Below are 13,739 nucleotides of genomic sequence, written 5' to 3' on the forward strand. Positions count from 1 at the left end.
CCTGATCATTTATGACCCCAATTTTATTCTTTATAAACATGTGATAGATGGAGGCCTCGCTATAACCTTCTACTAATAACTAGCTCTATGTATACCACATGATAATTGATAGCTACAGTATCACGGGAACAGGGACCTCGACATTGATGTTGTGATGTATATGTATCTCCTGATTTGTTTAGCATTTTCTTTGTAAGACTACTACTACACTTAATTTTGAATGGTCCAACAACGACAACTTGTGACTGCTATTAAGTTGATCTCTTTTTTGTTTCGGGACATAACTACAACTCTTTTTCTTAAAGTAATTTCTAATGTCAAGCTCCATAAGCTACAACAAACAAAATTACAATGTCACAATTAAATTAAAAAAAAGTGAGTATCAGTACGTGCATTGTTGAGGTAGGTCACATGCCACGAATACACCATCTATCCCCGTTGCACCCCATATAAAGGGAAATGAAAAGGAAAAAAAAGGAAGGAAATATAGATAAAAAGAAATTTAAAACTACATAATTAAGGAACGGAAATAGATCAGTTTTACTTATGCTATCTTTTATCTATATTCAATTTATGTTTTATTGATTTTTAATCGCAATATATATTTTCAGTAAAATAAACCTAGATGGCTAGATCGATCATTCAAAGCTAATGAATATTGTTTGAGTAATCTATTTCTCCACCCAAATATTTGTGCATGCATGAAAGCTAGCTATCGTCATATCAAACACATGCACCCTATGATATTAAGTATACATCTTATTTTCTTACTGATCCATGTTTTTCCTTTCATTTTCTATCTTGATACTGTAATACCGGTCGTCAAGTGGTGTTCATACAAAAAAAATCCCTACATAGTAAATATACAGACAAGCATCACATCACGCACATGAAGAAGCAGCAAAAAGTTTTGCCTTTATGTTAATATTTGAGCTTCCTCCTCATGAAACATCTAGCACTTTCATGCATGAGTGCAATTCATGCTTATTGTGGATTAATAGTGACGTCTCAGTCTCCATCGTCCACAACTCCTACTTTTCGATTTCCAACTTCCAAACCAAGAAATAACAAGCCAGCAACTATAAATAGGAACCTACATTACCCACTACATCTTCATCATCCATAATTCGATTACTTCTAAGCCTATCATTTTCTTGAAAAATCAGTTAGCACAAATCAAACACAATGGCACCCCATGGAGAGACAATTACCAAATCTTCCTACGTCCGAACAAAACACCTTAGCAAACCCCCCCGACTCTCCAACGATAATTTACAACGTACAATGTCCGATATATCGTTCGAGTGGATGAGCAAAGACACAACTAGTCCTGTTGATTCAAATCTACCCCCAATATCCGAAGTTGAAAACGCAAAATGCGAGTGCTGTGGAATGAGTGAAGAATTCACACACGAATACATAGAAAAAGTACGAAAAAAGTATTCGGGTAAGTGGATATGTGGGCTGTGCACTGAAGCAGTGAAAGAAGAAGCGGACAAAAATGGAGGAAAAAATGAAGAAGCATTGAGTACTCATATGAGTGCTTGTAGCAAATTTAATAAATTTGGTAGGGCTTATCCTGTTCTTTATCAAGCTCAGGCAATGAGGGAAATGTTGAAGAAAAGTACTAGAGAAGGAAGAGGGATTCTTAGAACCAAATCTATTAGTCCAAGGGACAAAATTGTCCAGAAGAAGGGTACTGGGATTGCTAGAAGTACTAGCTGCATTCCTGCCATTACTAAAGAGATCAATGACCTTAATTAATTAATTAACCTAGCTAATTTAATTTACTGTTCTAATTTGTTGTGTAATAATATCTAATAATAAGATTTGGACTAAACCAATTGTGTCACTCTTCGAGTTTTTTTGGGGTTAGTCCAGGTTCTTAACCTTTTTTTTCCCTCAAGTTATGAGGGGTTTTAAGGTCACTTTTGTAACTCAAGTGACTGACCAAATTTTTATTCATCGTATTAGGATGTTTAATGTTGGCCTACAATCATTGTATTTTATATATATTTGAATTAATATTTGTGTAAGATTTTCTTAATATAATAGGGATATAAGTGTTTAATTTCAGAGTATAAGAAAGATATATTTTAGATTCATATTAACGGGAGGTTTAGTGTATTTTACCTAAATTATGACTCCTTATTTAATCAGTATTCTGGGCCAACTCGGTGTTTACATTCAGTATATAATTAATCCTATTGTATTTCTACCACCAGTAATGTATAAAATATAAGTGCTTAAGGATGAATCTTGAACAACATCGATCTTCATACTTATCCTTCATCAAACTGCTTAGCAGTTGAGCAGCTGTCATTTCCTCTAAGTTACTCTTTCAGGACTAATTTTTATTACTCTTACTCCCTCCATTTCAAAATAGGTGGTGCTTTTACATTTTTATTTTGTTTCAAGATAAGTGGTATGTTACATAATCAAGAAGATATTAGCGATGTTCTTTCAAATTTACTCTTGTTTAAACAAGAAAAAAATTTACAAAACTAAGAAACTATTAAAGAGCTACATCTTTTTCAAGGTATTTATTAAGGGTAAGTAAAAATACATCTTTTTTTTTAAAAAATGAGTAATTTAATTTCTTAAGGGTTGTGCCTACGCTAAAAACACCACTTATTTTGAAATGGGGGAGGGGGGGGGGGGGGGGGGGGGGATTAAGAAAAACCAAGCAGCAAAATAGTGTTTCAATCAGGCTAAAGGTGGTGACGTACTAACATTGGTGTGGTCAGAAATTTTGCGAAGGGTGTTTAAGCTTTGAGTGTTTTTTATTTTTTTATGGTTGATGTATGGATGCATAAAAAAAATAAAAATTAAATCATACTATGCAATATTAATAAATATTTTTTTTATGAATGGGTGCGTCAAAATTTCTAAAATCAAACTAAGGAATATTTAACTTTAATTAGCAATTAAAAGGATTGTTCATATTTAAGTTAATAAGAAGTAAATTCGCACAGCAAAAAAAACAAAAAAAAAAAAAAACAAAGAGAGAGAAAGAGAGGAGAATTCAACCTAGAATCGAACCACTATTATAAATTGAGTATCTTTCTTTCGTACAATAACATAATACCATCCTCAATGTAGTCAATTAAAGAGCCTTGTTTAGGGGGAGATTATTCTCTCGATAGGTTTTATAGTAGTAGTTTTCTCACATGTAGGGATCAATTGACCAAATCATATAAAAGTATTATGCCTCTTTTAGCACACTTCTCTTTATAGTTTGATTTATAGTCGTTTAAGGTTTGCTTTGTTAGCTTTCACATGATACCTAATTATATTTGATCCCACTAATTTCACGGTTCAAACCCAAATGCTCTTTTCATTATATAATCCATTTCACTAGAGATGTTCGTGTTAAGATATGTGAGATTGTCAATATCGAATATACATTTTCTTATAAAATATTTTTTCAATTCAAATCAAAACTAATTAATTAGCTCATTTCCTCAAAAACTTTCATTTTTTGTCACAACATTTTTGAAGATGGTCAATCAAAACTTGAGATAGATGTGACAATATTTGGCAAACGAATGAAGCTTACCCCCGCAATCCCAATTAAGGTGTAACTCTTTTTTTTTTTTTTAGTCGGTTAAAAAAAGAATGACATCTTTTCATATTTAGTAACAATTTAATTTTAATTTTTCATTTTACCCTTAATGAAATAATATATGAACATACAAACATCTTTATCTTTTCTTAGCCCATAAATTATAAAAGTTTTTCTTTCTATCGAGTCAAATACCTTCACAAAAATTAGAGAAAATTAGAGCAGAGAAATTATTTCTCTAGCATGAGGGGGTGGACCGGGCACGTTATCGGAGAGGCCCGATTTGGTATTCAGGAAACAAACCCATATAGGAGCCCATTATAGCTAAACATCTATACCTAATGTCACCCTTTAATTAATGCAACCAAATAGTTTATATTAAGCATAACCCAATAAATTTTAACATTTAGAATAGCTAAGATTTAGTACGTCCTAACTTCTTTGAATCATACGCTTGCATTTTTCAACATTGCACATATTAATTCCTCACGTATTTTAAGTAGCTTTGTTTTTTTTTATTTTTCTACATCACTAAACTCCTTATATTCATTATTATACATATATTATACATATACATACATTAAAGATACACTATTTATACAGAGAATATATACTACATGAAGGGAAAAAATCAAATTTCTTCTCCGCTATTATATTATATATACATTGTATAACTGTGTATATATGAATATACAAAACATATATGTACAATGCACATATACATCATAATACTCCTCCCTTACTCCCTTTTACGATCCATCATTTCAATCCAATCACACATTTTAACACCGCAATCTTCATTTACCGTAGATAAACATCATTTGAAAAGAACTTTAATCCACCATTTTTGAGTGTTCAAATCCTTGTTCATATTTTAGATCTAGAAAATTCATTATAATGTGAATTGTGTAATTTGCGTTTTAGATGGCTGAATATTTTACAACCTAATTTTATAATAATTACTGAGTTTAAATCCACATAACCTAGATCAAAAGGAAGTAAATAATCTAATAAAACTTGAAACTCCATTATCGGCACCTGTAAGATTTTTGAATTTAAAATTAGATCTGAAATTTCATTGAATGAGAATCAAAGTGGGTGTCATATGAGATTATTGGAAACAATATTGTGAGTTCAAATATGAAGTTTCAAGTAGATTGGTATTAATTTGAAGTGTTTCCAATGGAGAAATTAATTTGAGTTGGACTGAGAGAAAGAAGAAAGATTTTCAAAATATATAAATTAGGCTAAACCGTGTAATAAACTCATAATTGGGCCAATCTAGTAGACTAGATGACCGGATGGCCATTGGACGATAATTATACTAGTGGAGATTTTTTATATATATCAGTGTACTTCATCCCATTATAACAGGTTAGTCATCATTCTTTTCAGGTTACTAATTAACCTCAGGGAAACCACTGTCATTTACCAATTTATTCTATAAATGTGATCTTGCATTCAGATTATTGTATCGAATAATCAAATGTTTATTGGTTTGAGAATCATTTGGCTTGACAACTGCGATGACTATTTGAATTGATAGTATGCAATTAAGCTTTGGGTGTCACCGAAGCAAACAAGTCAGTGTTGTTGCTTTCCTTCTGTTCCAATGGCGAATTTTTTTCGTCAAAATCTTTCTAGTAGGATAATTTTAGGCAAGACTTAATTAAAGTTTAGTTAAATTGATGTCTAGCGGGTATATTCCTTAAACAGATCAATTTAGAGATGTTTAATCGTGAACTGATTAAGGTTTTCAAATCGATCAACATATCCCTATTACGCTGGTGCACCCATTAATTACCATTATGTTAATTGGACAATTGATAAAAATCATCTGTATATAATATAAAGATAGTAATAGACAAAGTGATGTGGCGGCACCTCTCTATGACCACCATTCCAATTTATCTTTGATCTCCTTTTTTTTGATATTTTTTTCATCATTCTTCTCATTTTTTCTGATATTTAAAAGCTTATGTGAAGGCAATAACAATTGTATTAAATAATAAAGAGCAGTAGCATGAGCGTTACTACGAAATGGAGAGCCTTGAAGACAATAAAGAAATGTAGTAATTAGTAAATGATAGCAATAAAGAGTATGTGGTGAATTCATCTTTGAATGAAAGAACTTAATTCTTTTCTTCAAATCCCTTTCTCCTATTTCTTTTACAGCTCCAACTTTCTTAGTTTTGGTCTTCTTTTCTTTCTTTTCCACTTTCTTATATTTAGATAGATCTTGTGTTTCAGGTATGTATTTGTGACATTTTTCATTTAGAAATGCTTACAATTAGAATATCAATTGTTATTAACTTTTTTATGTGTGTTCCTATTTTTATTAATTTTAGTTGAAAACGTTGTGTTGTTGATCATTGTTTGAGGCATTCCTAATTGAATTACTGAAATAGAATAATAAATCTACTTAGAGTGTTAGTTTTTTATGCTTCTTTTTTCCTCTTTTTTGTTATACTTTAAATTTTATTGACTTTAGGTTTTTTGAGTTTTGCATGTCGGTAGGTAGGGGTGTACAAAGTAAACCGATAAACCGCACAAAACCGATAAATCGAGTCAAACCGAGAAAAAAAAAACCCGACTAGTGGTTTGATTTGACTTGGTTTGGTGTTTAAAAAAAACCCGACCATAATTGGTTTGGTTTGGTTTTAACTAAAAAAAGTCAAACCGAACTAAACCAACCCGATATTACATGTATTCAATTTTTAAAATATTTTATACATAAAAATATTTATTTGGAATGTAATTTATAAATATTTCTTAAAAATTTTCGTAGTTTTTTATCTATTATCATATTATTCAAGCTTGAACTTAGAATTTTGAACGTCAATAAGTTTTATATCCTGTGGATGTTAGTAACTCAAATAAAGTCCAAAACCAAACCAACTCAACACTAATGCTAACAAAAGAAATTCAATTTACCATTAGGAATGACAATAATATTGGATATCTATTCTTTAGTTTTGCATAGTTGATTTAGAGAGTGAAAATACATAACTTAAGTTTTTTTTCTCTGTCATGTAATTAATACTTATTTGTCGTACTTATTTTAGCATGACTTAATATTTTTAGATTATGGTCATTTTCTTTATGGCTTGTTAATTAGCAATATTTATTTTAACCGATTTTATTAGCTTTTGTTAAATATTTTAATACAATGTCATCACTCTTCTCACATTTTGTGTTATTTTCTTAAGAAACACCTTAATTATATAGTTGTACCTTACTAGGACTAAAGATATATTTGAAGTAAAAGTTATATGTTTTGTATCGGGACTATTTCGAAAAAAAATCCGAAAAACCCGAGAAAACCGAATAACCCGAGAAAATCGGAGGTTGAAAACCGGAGAAAACCGAATAACCCGAGAAAATCGGAGGTTGAAAAACCCGAATTTTATTGGTTTGGTTTGGTGTATAAATTTAAAAACCCGACGCAATTGGCTTGATTTGGTATTTAAAAAATCCGAACCAACCCGGTCCATGTACACCCTATTGGTTGGTGTGTGTTGTTGGATCTAAATTACTTCATTTTTGAACTTAAGATATTGTAAATATGAACATTTAGAATTTGGAATGAGGAAGATGATTTGACAATTGACGTTGAGATTAGTTGTTCTTTATATTGTCGTACTCTTATAGATTAAACAAATAGTTGAAAAATAGGTTGTGATAATTATGTAGTTTTAAATATGGAAGACATGTGATTCTTTCGTTGACGCTCGAGTGTCTTTGTTGCTTATATTTTCCTTGCATATTTAAATTAGGTTGGGGTTGACTTTCTAATGTTTATTTCTATTTCACCAGGAACACTTACAATTTTGAGTGCATACTTGGACGATATAACGTGAAAATGGTGGTGTCTTATTTATTTTTCAAATGAAATATTAATAGTAACTTTTCGTGCCAAAGTCGAAATTGATTTGTTCTTTTTGCGAGAAATGGTTTAAGTTATTTGTATGTTTGGTCTGAAGATGATACTGGAGGATTAATTTTGAGCAAATTATGTTTATGGAGAAGGGGGAAGAGAGAGGGTGCAATACTCACAAAGATCTAATATTGCAGGTATCTATTATATTAATTATCTCGTTTTTTTCTCATAAATTATACTCACAAAGCAATTTGAATGGAGAATGTATAAGTAATTTGGTTACATAGGAATATATTTTTATTTATCTTGATGCTCTTGTAATTTTTTTAGAATCTTGATACCATTTTTTTATATTTAGCAAAATTAATATGCTACAAGATTCAGTCAATTATCGTAAATGGCATAACAAGGTACAATATCAATGGATAATATTTTCTTGTTCATTAAAATGTACTATCCAATTAATTAATTAATTATCTAAATTTATTTTCATAGATTGAGAAGAATTTGCACTGTGATCCGAACTTTTACATTAAAATCCTTGGAAAGAAATATAATGTATGTTGTGAAGTTGAAGGTCTATGCCTCCATATTTAAAACATAGAAAAAGTGAAGCTTTATTATTTTAAAAGAAAACAATTAATCTTGAGAATTCAGTTATATCAAGAAAAATTATTAGTGTTATGATTGGACAATATAGAAAAAGATAAAATTGATTGAAGTGTAATTATTGAATTTTTATTGCAATATATAATTATAATATAATTATTCAATCACAATTATTATTTTATTCACTAATTAAATGATACTAACAGCAAAATATCCAACTTTATGGAGTGCAGCTCACGAGGGTTGGGTCGTTTTCTAGAAATCATTGTAGATAACTACCTCCTTCTTAATCAACTAATGTATTATTGCACGTAGGAAAACTTATGGATGTCTAGGTTCTAACAAGCAAATTGTTACGTGGTGTAATAATCGCCACATAGACCATAGAAACTAAAGGACATAAAATAAATACATCGGGGGCCCGCTCTTCGTTAAGAGTCTCGACTTGTTTTCCGTTCGTTCTTAGGTAATGTTGTAGCTAAGCAAGAAAGCCTCATTGTGATTTTGACAGCTTACCAGATTAGTACTTTTTTTGTGATTAACAAATTAGTGCTGTAGTAATTAGGTCTGTATGCGAAATATCTGATTCGAATACAAAGAAGACGGGGAACAACTAAAAAAATATAGGGTTTTCTTAGTTCATAATTTGGCCAGCTTAATTTGTCAACTTATACAGGAATATGTCAGTTGTCTATCTGTTACCCCGTTAGGTACCCCTTGGCCTCCCACCCACCAGGAAGTAGGCAGGAACAACAAAACTCCATGCATTTCTCAAACTTCCAGCTTATAGGATAAGGTTTCTGAATTTGTAGTTCGAACAAAACACTGACTACATCAAATCCTGAGGTGATCTTAGTTTTTTTTTTTTTTTTTTTTTTTTTTTTTTTTTTTGGGTTCCGAGCAGCTTATTTTTGGTGCATTTGGTGGTACCTTAATGTCCTATCGGCATTTGACGTGAAATTCTTAAATCATCTTCTTTATTTGATTAAATGGACAAAAAATTACGAAAACTTATACGTCACTACAAAATACTTGTCACTTTGGACCATAATTTTTTGAGGATTAGCTTCAATTATATTCCTAACAATAGCCGAAGCTTTTCTTGCAAACATAGTTCCTTTTTTGTTAGACCATACGGCTTCATTGCCAAATAGATGAAGAACTACAAATAAATAAAAATGGGATCATTAAAATATTTTGTTTTTGCTCTTTTCGTTGATAGGTTCGCCACCCTGTTCTGCTTCCGAAAGCTGTGTGCCTGAACATGCATCAAATACATACATTTATTTAAGATATAGCTATAACTAAGTTTCGTGATAGTATTGATTAAGAAGTTTGATTACCTTGATAGAGTATGTGCAAACCTCCAATGGATGGAAGTAATTTAGAACATGTATTTTCGTTATTTAGAACATCTGTTTTCAAACCCTGCAGTAGAACTAATATTAAATCATCTCTGTTTTACTCATTACACTTGTGTTGTAAGTTGCAAGTTGTAGGTTTTCACATTAATCATTAATCATGTAATTGCGACCCACCTGTAGTAAATAGTCTGTTGGAGTATTGTCAAAGTTGAAATCTTTTGTAAGGACTCTGCCCAGGAGCAGATGAGCTGGAATTGCAATTTAGGAAGATGTGATATCCAGCTCGTTAGTATCACCAAAATTCATTTTTGTAATTATATTAGTAGTACTTTTTTGGTTTTCTATATGCTAGTCATAATCCAGATTAATGTTAAAAAAATTGGAGTTTATGCCATAAATTTGCAATAGTTTAATGATTATTACTATCATGTTTTAGTTTTTGGAGGAATAGAAAAATGCTGGCATGATAGGCTAACAAGAACAGAAACGAAACCACCGGTACTCCATCTGACTTGATAGAATTACACCAAGTAGTGGTCAAACATCATCGGAAAAAGAAATTATTTCGTACCAATGTGGGAATATAATAGATGACTAAATACAAATTTCATGGTTCATTTGTTAACATCAGAGACTGTAAGTTTCCTACCTAATAGGTAAGTGAAGACTGTAAACATACCCATTTTCTTCAATTTGAAATACATAAATGGGAAAAATTTATTCACACTCGATCATTACATTAATTAACTATAGTTAAGTAATGTATTGAGGTAATAATATATATCAGTTAATTATAATTAGGCGACGTGTATATAAGTACATGTTAGTCTATTCATCATTAAGGTGGCCTATCACATTATCAGCTCGATCCAGTTCATTTTTGTCCTTGTCTGTTGAAATTTGTAGCTTGACATTTAAAAAAAAAATCTCTTATTTTCACTGTTCGCTAGGCTACATCCACAGCGTAAGATGCCTGCTTTCTTTTTCGAAATTGTGATAGTTTTAAAAATGATTATTCGTTAGTCAACCACGATACTTAAATAATGCAAATCGCGGGCGTAGGAATTATTACATTGGTTACACTTAAGCATGATCATATGTAATTCGTTTACAAGAGATGATTGATTCATAAATTTTGTTTCCGACTCCATTACGGAAATACTTTTGTGGCCACCAGGGGCGGACCTATGTACATTTTTTGGGTGCTCCGGCACCCATTAAATTCAGTTACAGAGTGTATAACTGTATAGAAAATATAAAGAAAACAGATATAAATAGTTAATAGAGCACCCCCGAACTCAAAATTCCTGGATCCAGCACCCCCGAACTCAAAATCCTGGGTCCGCCTCTGGTGGCCACGATATATTTCTACTAGGAAACTTTGCACTTTTCCATGCTTTTACTTTTGAGAAGTACTTCTCGTCACGTTAAATTAGAAATAAAGATTATTAGCCCTATTTTACAGGTAAAAAGGTGAGAGTATCAGAGAATCTTGGGTGCGATTAGAATATTGCAGTTAATTAGCGATATAAATGATAAAATTGTAACTAGGATATATCATGTAACCTAGCTAACTCACGATCTTAGGATAAGTGATAGAGATGTCAGATGTAGCCAACCGCGGAGGCTACGGCTAACAAAACCGCCATAGGTATATTATTCTCCTAACAAGGCGTAAGTACTAAATACCCTCTCCATAAATGAATTTCATTATTTGCAAATTAATGGTTTGAAAATCTGTTCATTATGTCAATGTAACCTCAGGACCGGTGCATCTATATATATATATATATATCTATTGACGCAAGGCATGTCCAAATTATCTCAAGTGATCTTCTTGCATTTTATCCTCAATGTGTGCTATTTGAACCTTTTGGCGAATGTGATTATTTTTCATGTTATCTAATCTGATATGAACGTACATCCATCTTAGCATCCACATCTCCACAACACTCATCTTGTGAATAAGTTAGCCTTTAGCACCCCAACATTCACTACCATATAACATAGCCGGTCTTGTAGTTGTACATCTATAGAACTGACCTTTTACTTAATCCTTCTATCACATAACAACCCGGTAGCATTTCTCTATTTCAACCATCCGATTTTATTCCTATGACCAACATACATCGTTCCATTAATTCTCTTGAAACAACGAGCCTAGATATCTAAATTGTTTGCATTTTGGCACTGCAATCCCATCTAGTCTCACCTCAACTAAGTTCTCTCCTCTCATGCTGATTAATCCTACAATGCATATATTCAATCTTACTTCTACTTATACAAAGACTCTTGCTCTAGATGTGCTTCTCTATAATTCAAGCTTGGTTGACACCCTCGCTAATTTCGTCAATTAACACAATATTATCAGCAAATAGCATATATCATGGGACCTCCCCTTGTAATGTGTTGGTTCGCTCGTACATAACTAGGGTAAACAAGTAGAGACACAATATTGTTGATCCCTGGTGTAAATTCATTGTTATGGGAAACTCCTTTGTGTCACCTATCACTGTTTTCACGCTAGTGGCAACTCCTTCATACATGTCCTTCATGATATTAATATATTTAATACTATGAATTTTCTTTTCCATCATCCACCAAAGGACCTTGTGTGGTACTCATAGTCGGATCCAGAATTTAAATTTTATGGGTCCAATTTTAAGATTTTTAGCATTGAACCCATTATATTTTTAAAGTTAGGGGTTCATATACGCTAATTATTGCAATTTTAATAATTTTTACACATAAATTTAGGCTCCGTATCGAAAATTTGGAAACCCCTACCTTGTAGGCTAGATACGCCTCTGGTGGTACTCTATTGTACGCACTACAAAAAAAAGAGTAATTTGCGGAGGTTGAAAGTCGCAATTCGCGGGGGTTTTAGCCTCCTCAAGCAATTAGCAGAAGCTAAAAACCCCACGAATTGGAACTTTCAACCTCCACAATTTACCTTTTTTTTTTTTTTTTGTAGTGTGTATGCTTTCTATAGATCAATAAACGCCATGTGTAGATCTTTTTTCTTTTCGTGATAGAAAATTTCCATCAATCTTCTTAGTAAGGATATAGCCTCCATTGTAGATCTACGAGGCATAAATCCAAACTGGTTCTTTTTCACTCTTAGGAGCCGTTTGGACATGGTTTGAAACCATGATTTGAAACCATGTTTGGACATGTAATTTGGATATCTTAAGTTGCATTTTCTCTTATAAACATAAAAACTCTACAAGTTGTTAAAACAATCAAAACATTCTCAATTCTTATACAATCTTACCAAATGAGCAAGTCATAGTTCATAACAAATATTAATACGCTACTAGAAGACCTTTCTAAAAAATACAAGAGAAAAGGACAAAAATGGTCCCTTAACTATGATAGTAGGTTCAAAATAGTCCCTTAACTATGCACTTAACGGTTTTAGTCCTTTAAGTTTGTTACAAGTTAACAAAAACGGTCCCTTAACTATGAGAGTAGGTTCAAAATAGTCTCTTAACTATGCACTTAACGGTTTTGGTCCTTTAAGTTTGCCATAAGTTGACAGTTTTAGTCTCAACAAAATATTCATCGAACTCTGTTTGTTAGATTTGACGAGAACTATAAAAAAAAGGGAAAAATTAGTGAGAACTCTAGATCGGTCAAATAACTCGGGACAAAACCGACGGACGTTAGTCGGTTATAGGATGGACTTCTGCGCATTTTTCCTCAAAAATAACCGATGGACTTCCGTTGGTTTTCGTAAAAAACAATAAAAATTAAAAAAAAAAATAGTGTCCCTCGATTTTATCCATCGATTTCCGTCCATCATTTTTTTCGCTTGTTTTTGGTAGTGACAACTTTTTTAGTTTCTGCTATTTCTAATTTATTTCTAAAGTCTAGTGTATTTTATTTAGTCGATGGATTCCCTCAGTTTTAATCGATAGAGTCCGTCGGTCTTTGTGTTTCGAGACATCATTTTCTGACATTATCAAACCGTTAAGTGCATACTTAAGAGACTATTTTTAACCAACCCTCATAGTTAAGGGACCATTTTGTCAACTTATGGCAAATTTAAAGGACCAAAACCGTTAAGTGCATAGTTAAGGGACTATTTTGAACCTACTCTCATAGTTAAGGGACCATTTTTGTTAACTTGTAACAAACTTAAAGGACTAAAACCGTTAAGTGCATAGTTAAGGGACTATTTTGAACCTACTATCATAGTTAAGGGACCATTTTTGTCCTTTTCTCAAAAATACAACATCAATTGATCAAACTTTAGCTCAATAAAACGAAAATTTAACATGAATAGTAATGTAACTACTATTTAACATAATCCTCCCGC

The 13,739-nt window shown here is 31.9% G+C and overlaps 1 protein-coding gene across 1 annotated transcript; it reads left to right on the plus strand.

Annotated features, from left to right (window-relative positions):
- Positions 1-1,115: 1,115 nt before the first annotated feature.
- On the plus strand, positions 1,116-2,115 carry LOC132620158 (uncharacterized). The gene has a single exon (XM_060334870.1). The coding sequence runs from the start codon at positions 1,186-1,188 to the stop codon at positions 1,762-1,764; it is 579 nt and encodes a 192-aa protein (XP_060190853.1). The 5' UTR covers positions 1,116-1,185; the 3' UTR covers positions 1,765-2,115.
- The last annotated feature ends 11,624 nt before the right edge of the window (positions 2,116-13,739 follow it).

This window comes from Lycium barbarum, chromosome 1 (genome assembly GCF_019175385.1).
Source record: "Lycium barbarum isolate Lr01 chromosome 1, ASM1917538v2, whole genome shotgun sequence".
NCBI classification, from domain to species: domain Eukaryota; kingdom Viridiplantae; phylum Streptophyta; class Magnoliopsida; order Solanales; family Solanaceae; genus Lycium; species Lycium barbarum.

Coding starts and splice junctions, on each gene's coding strand:
- LOC132620158 (XM_060334870.1), top strand. CDS start 1,186: ATGGCACCCCATGGAGAGACAATTACCAAATCTTCCTACGTCCGAACA.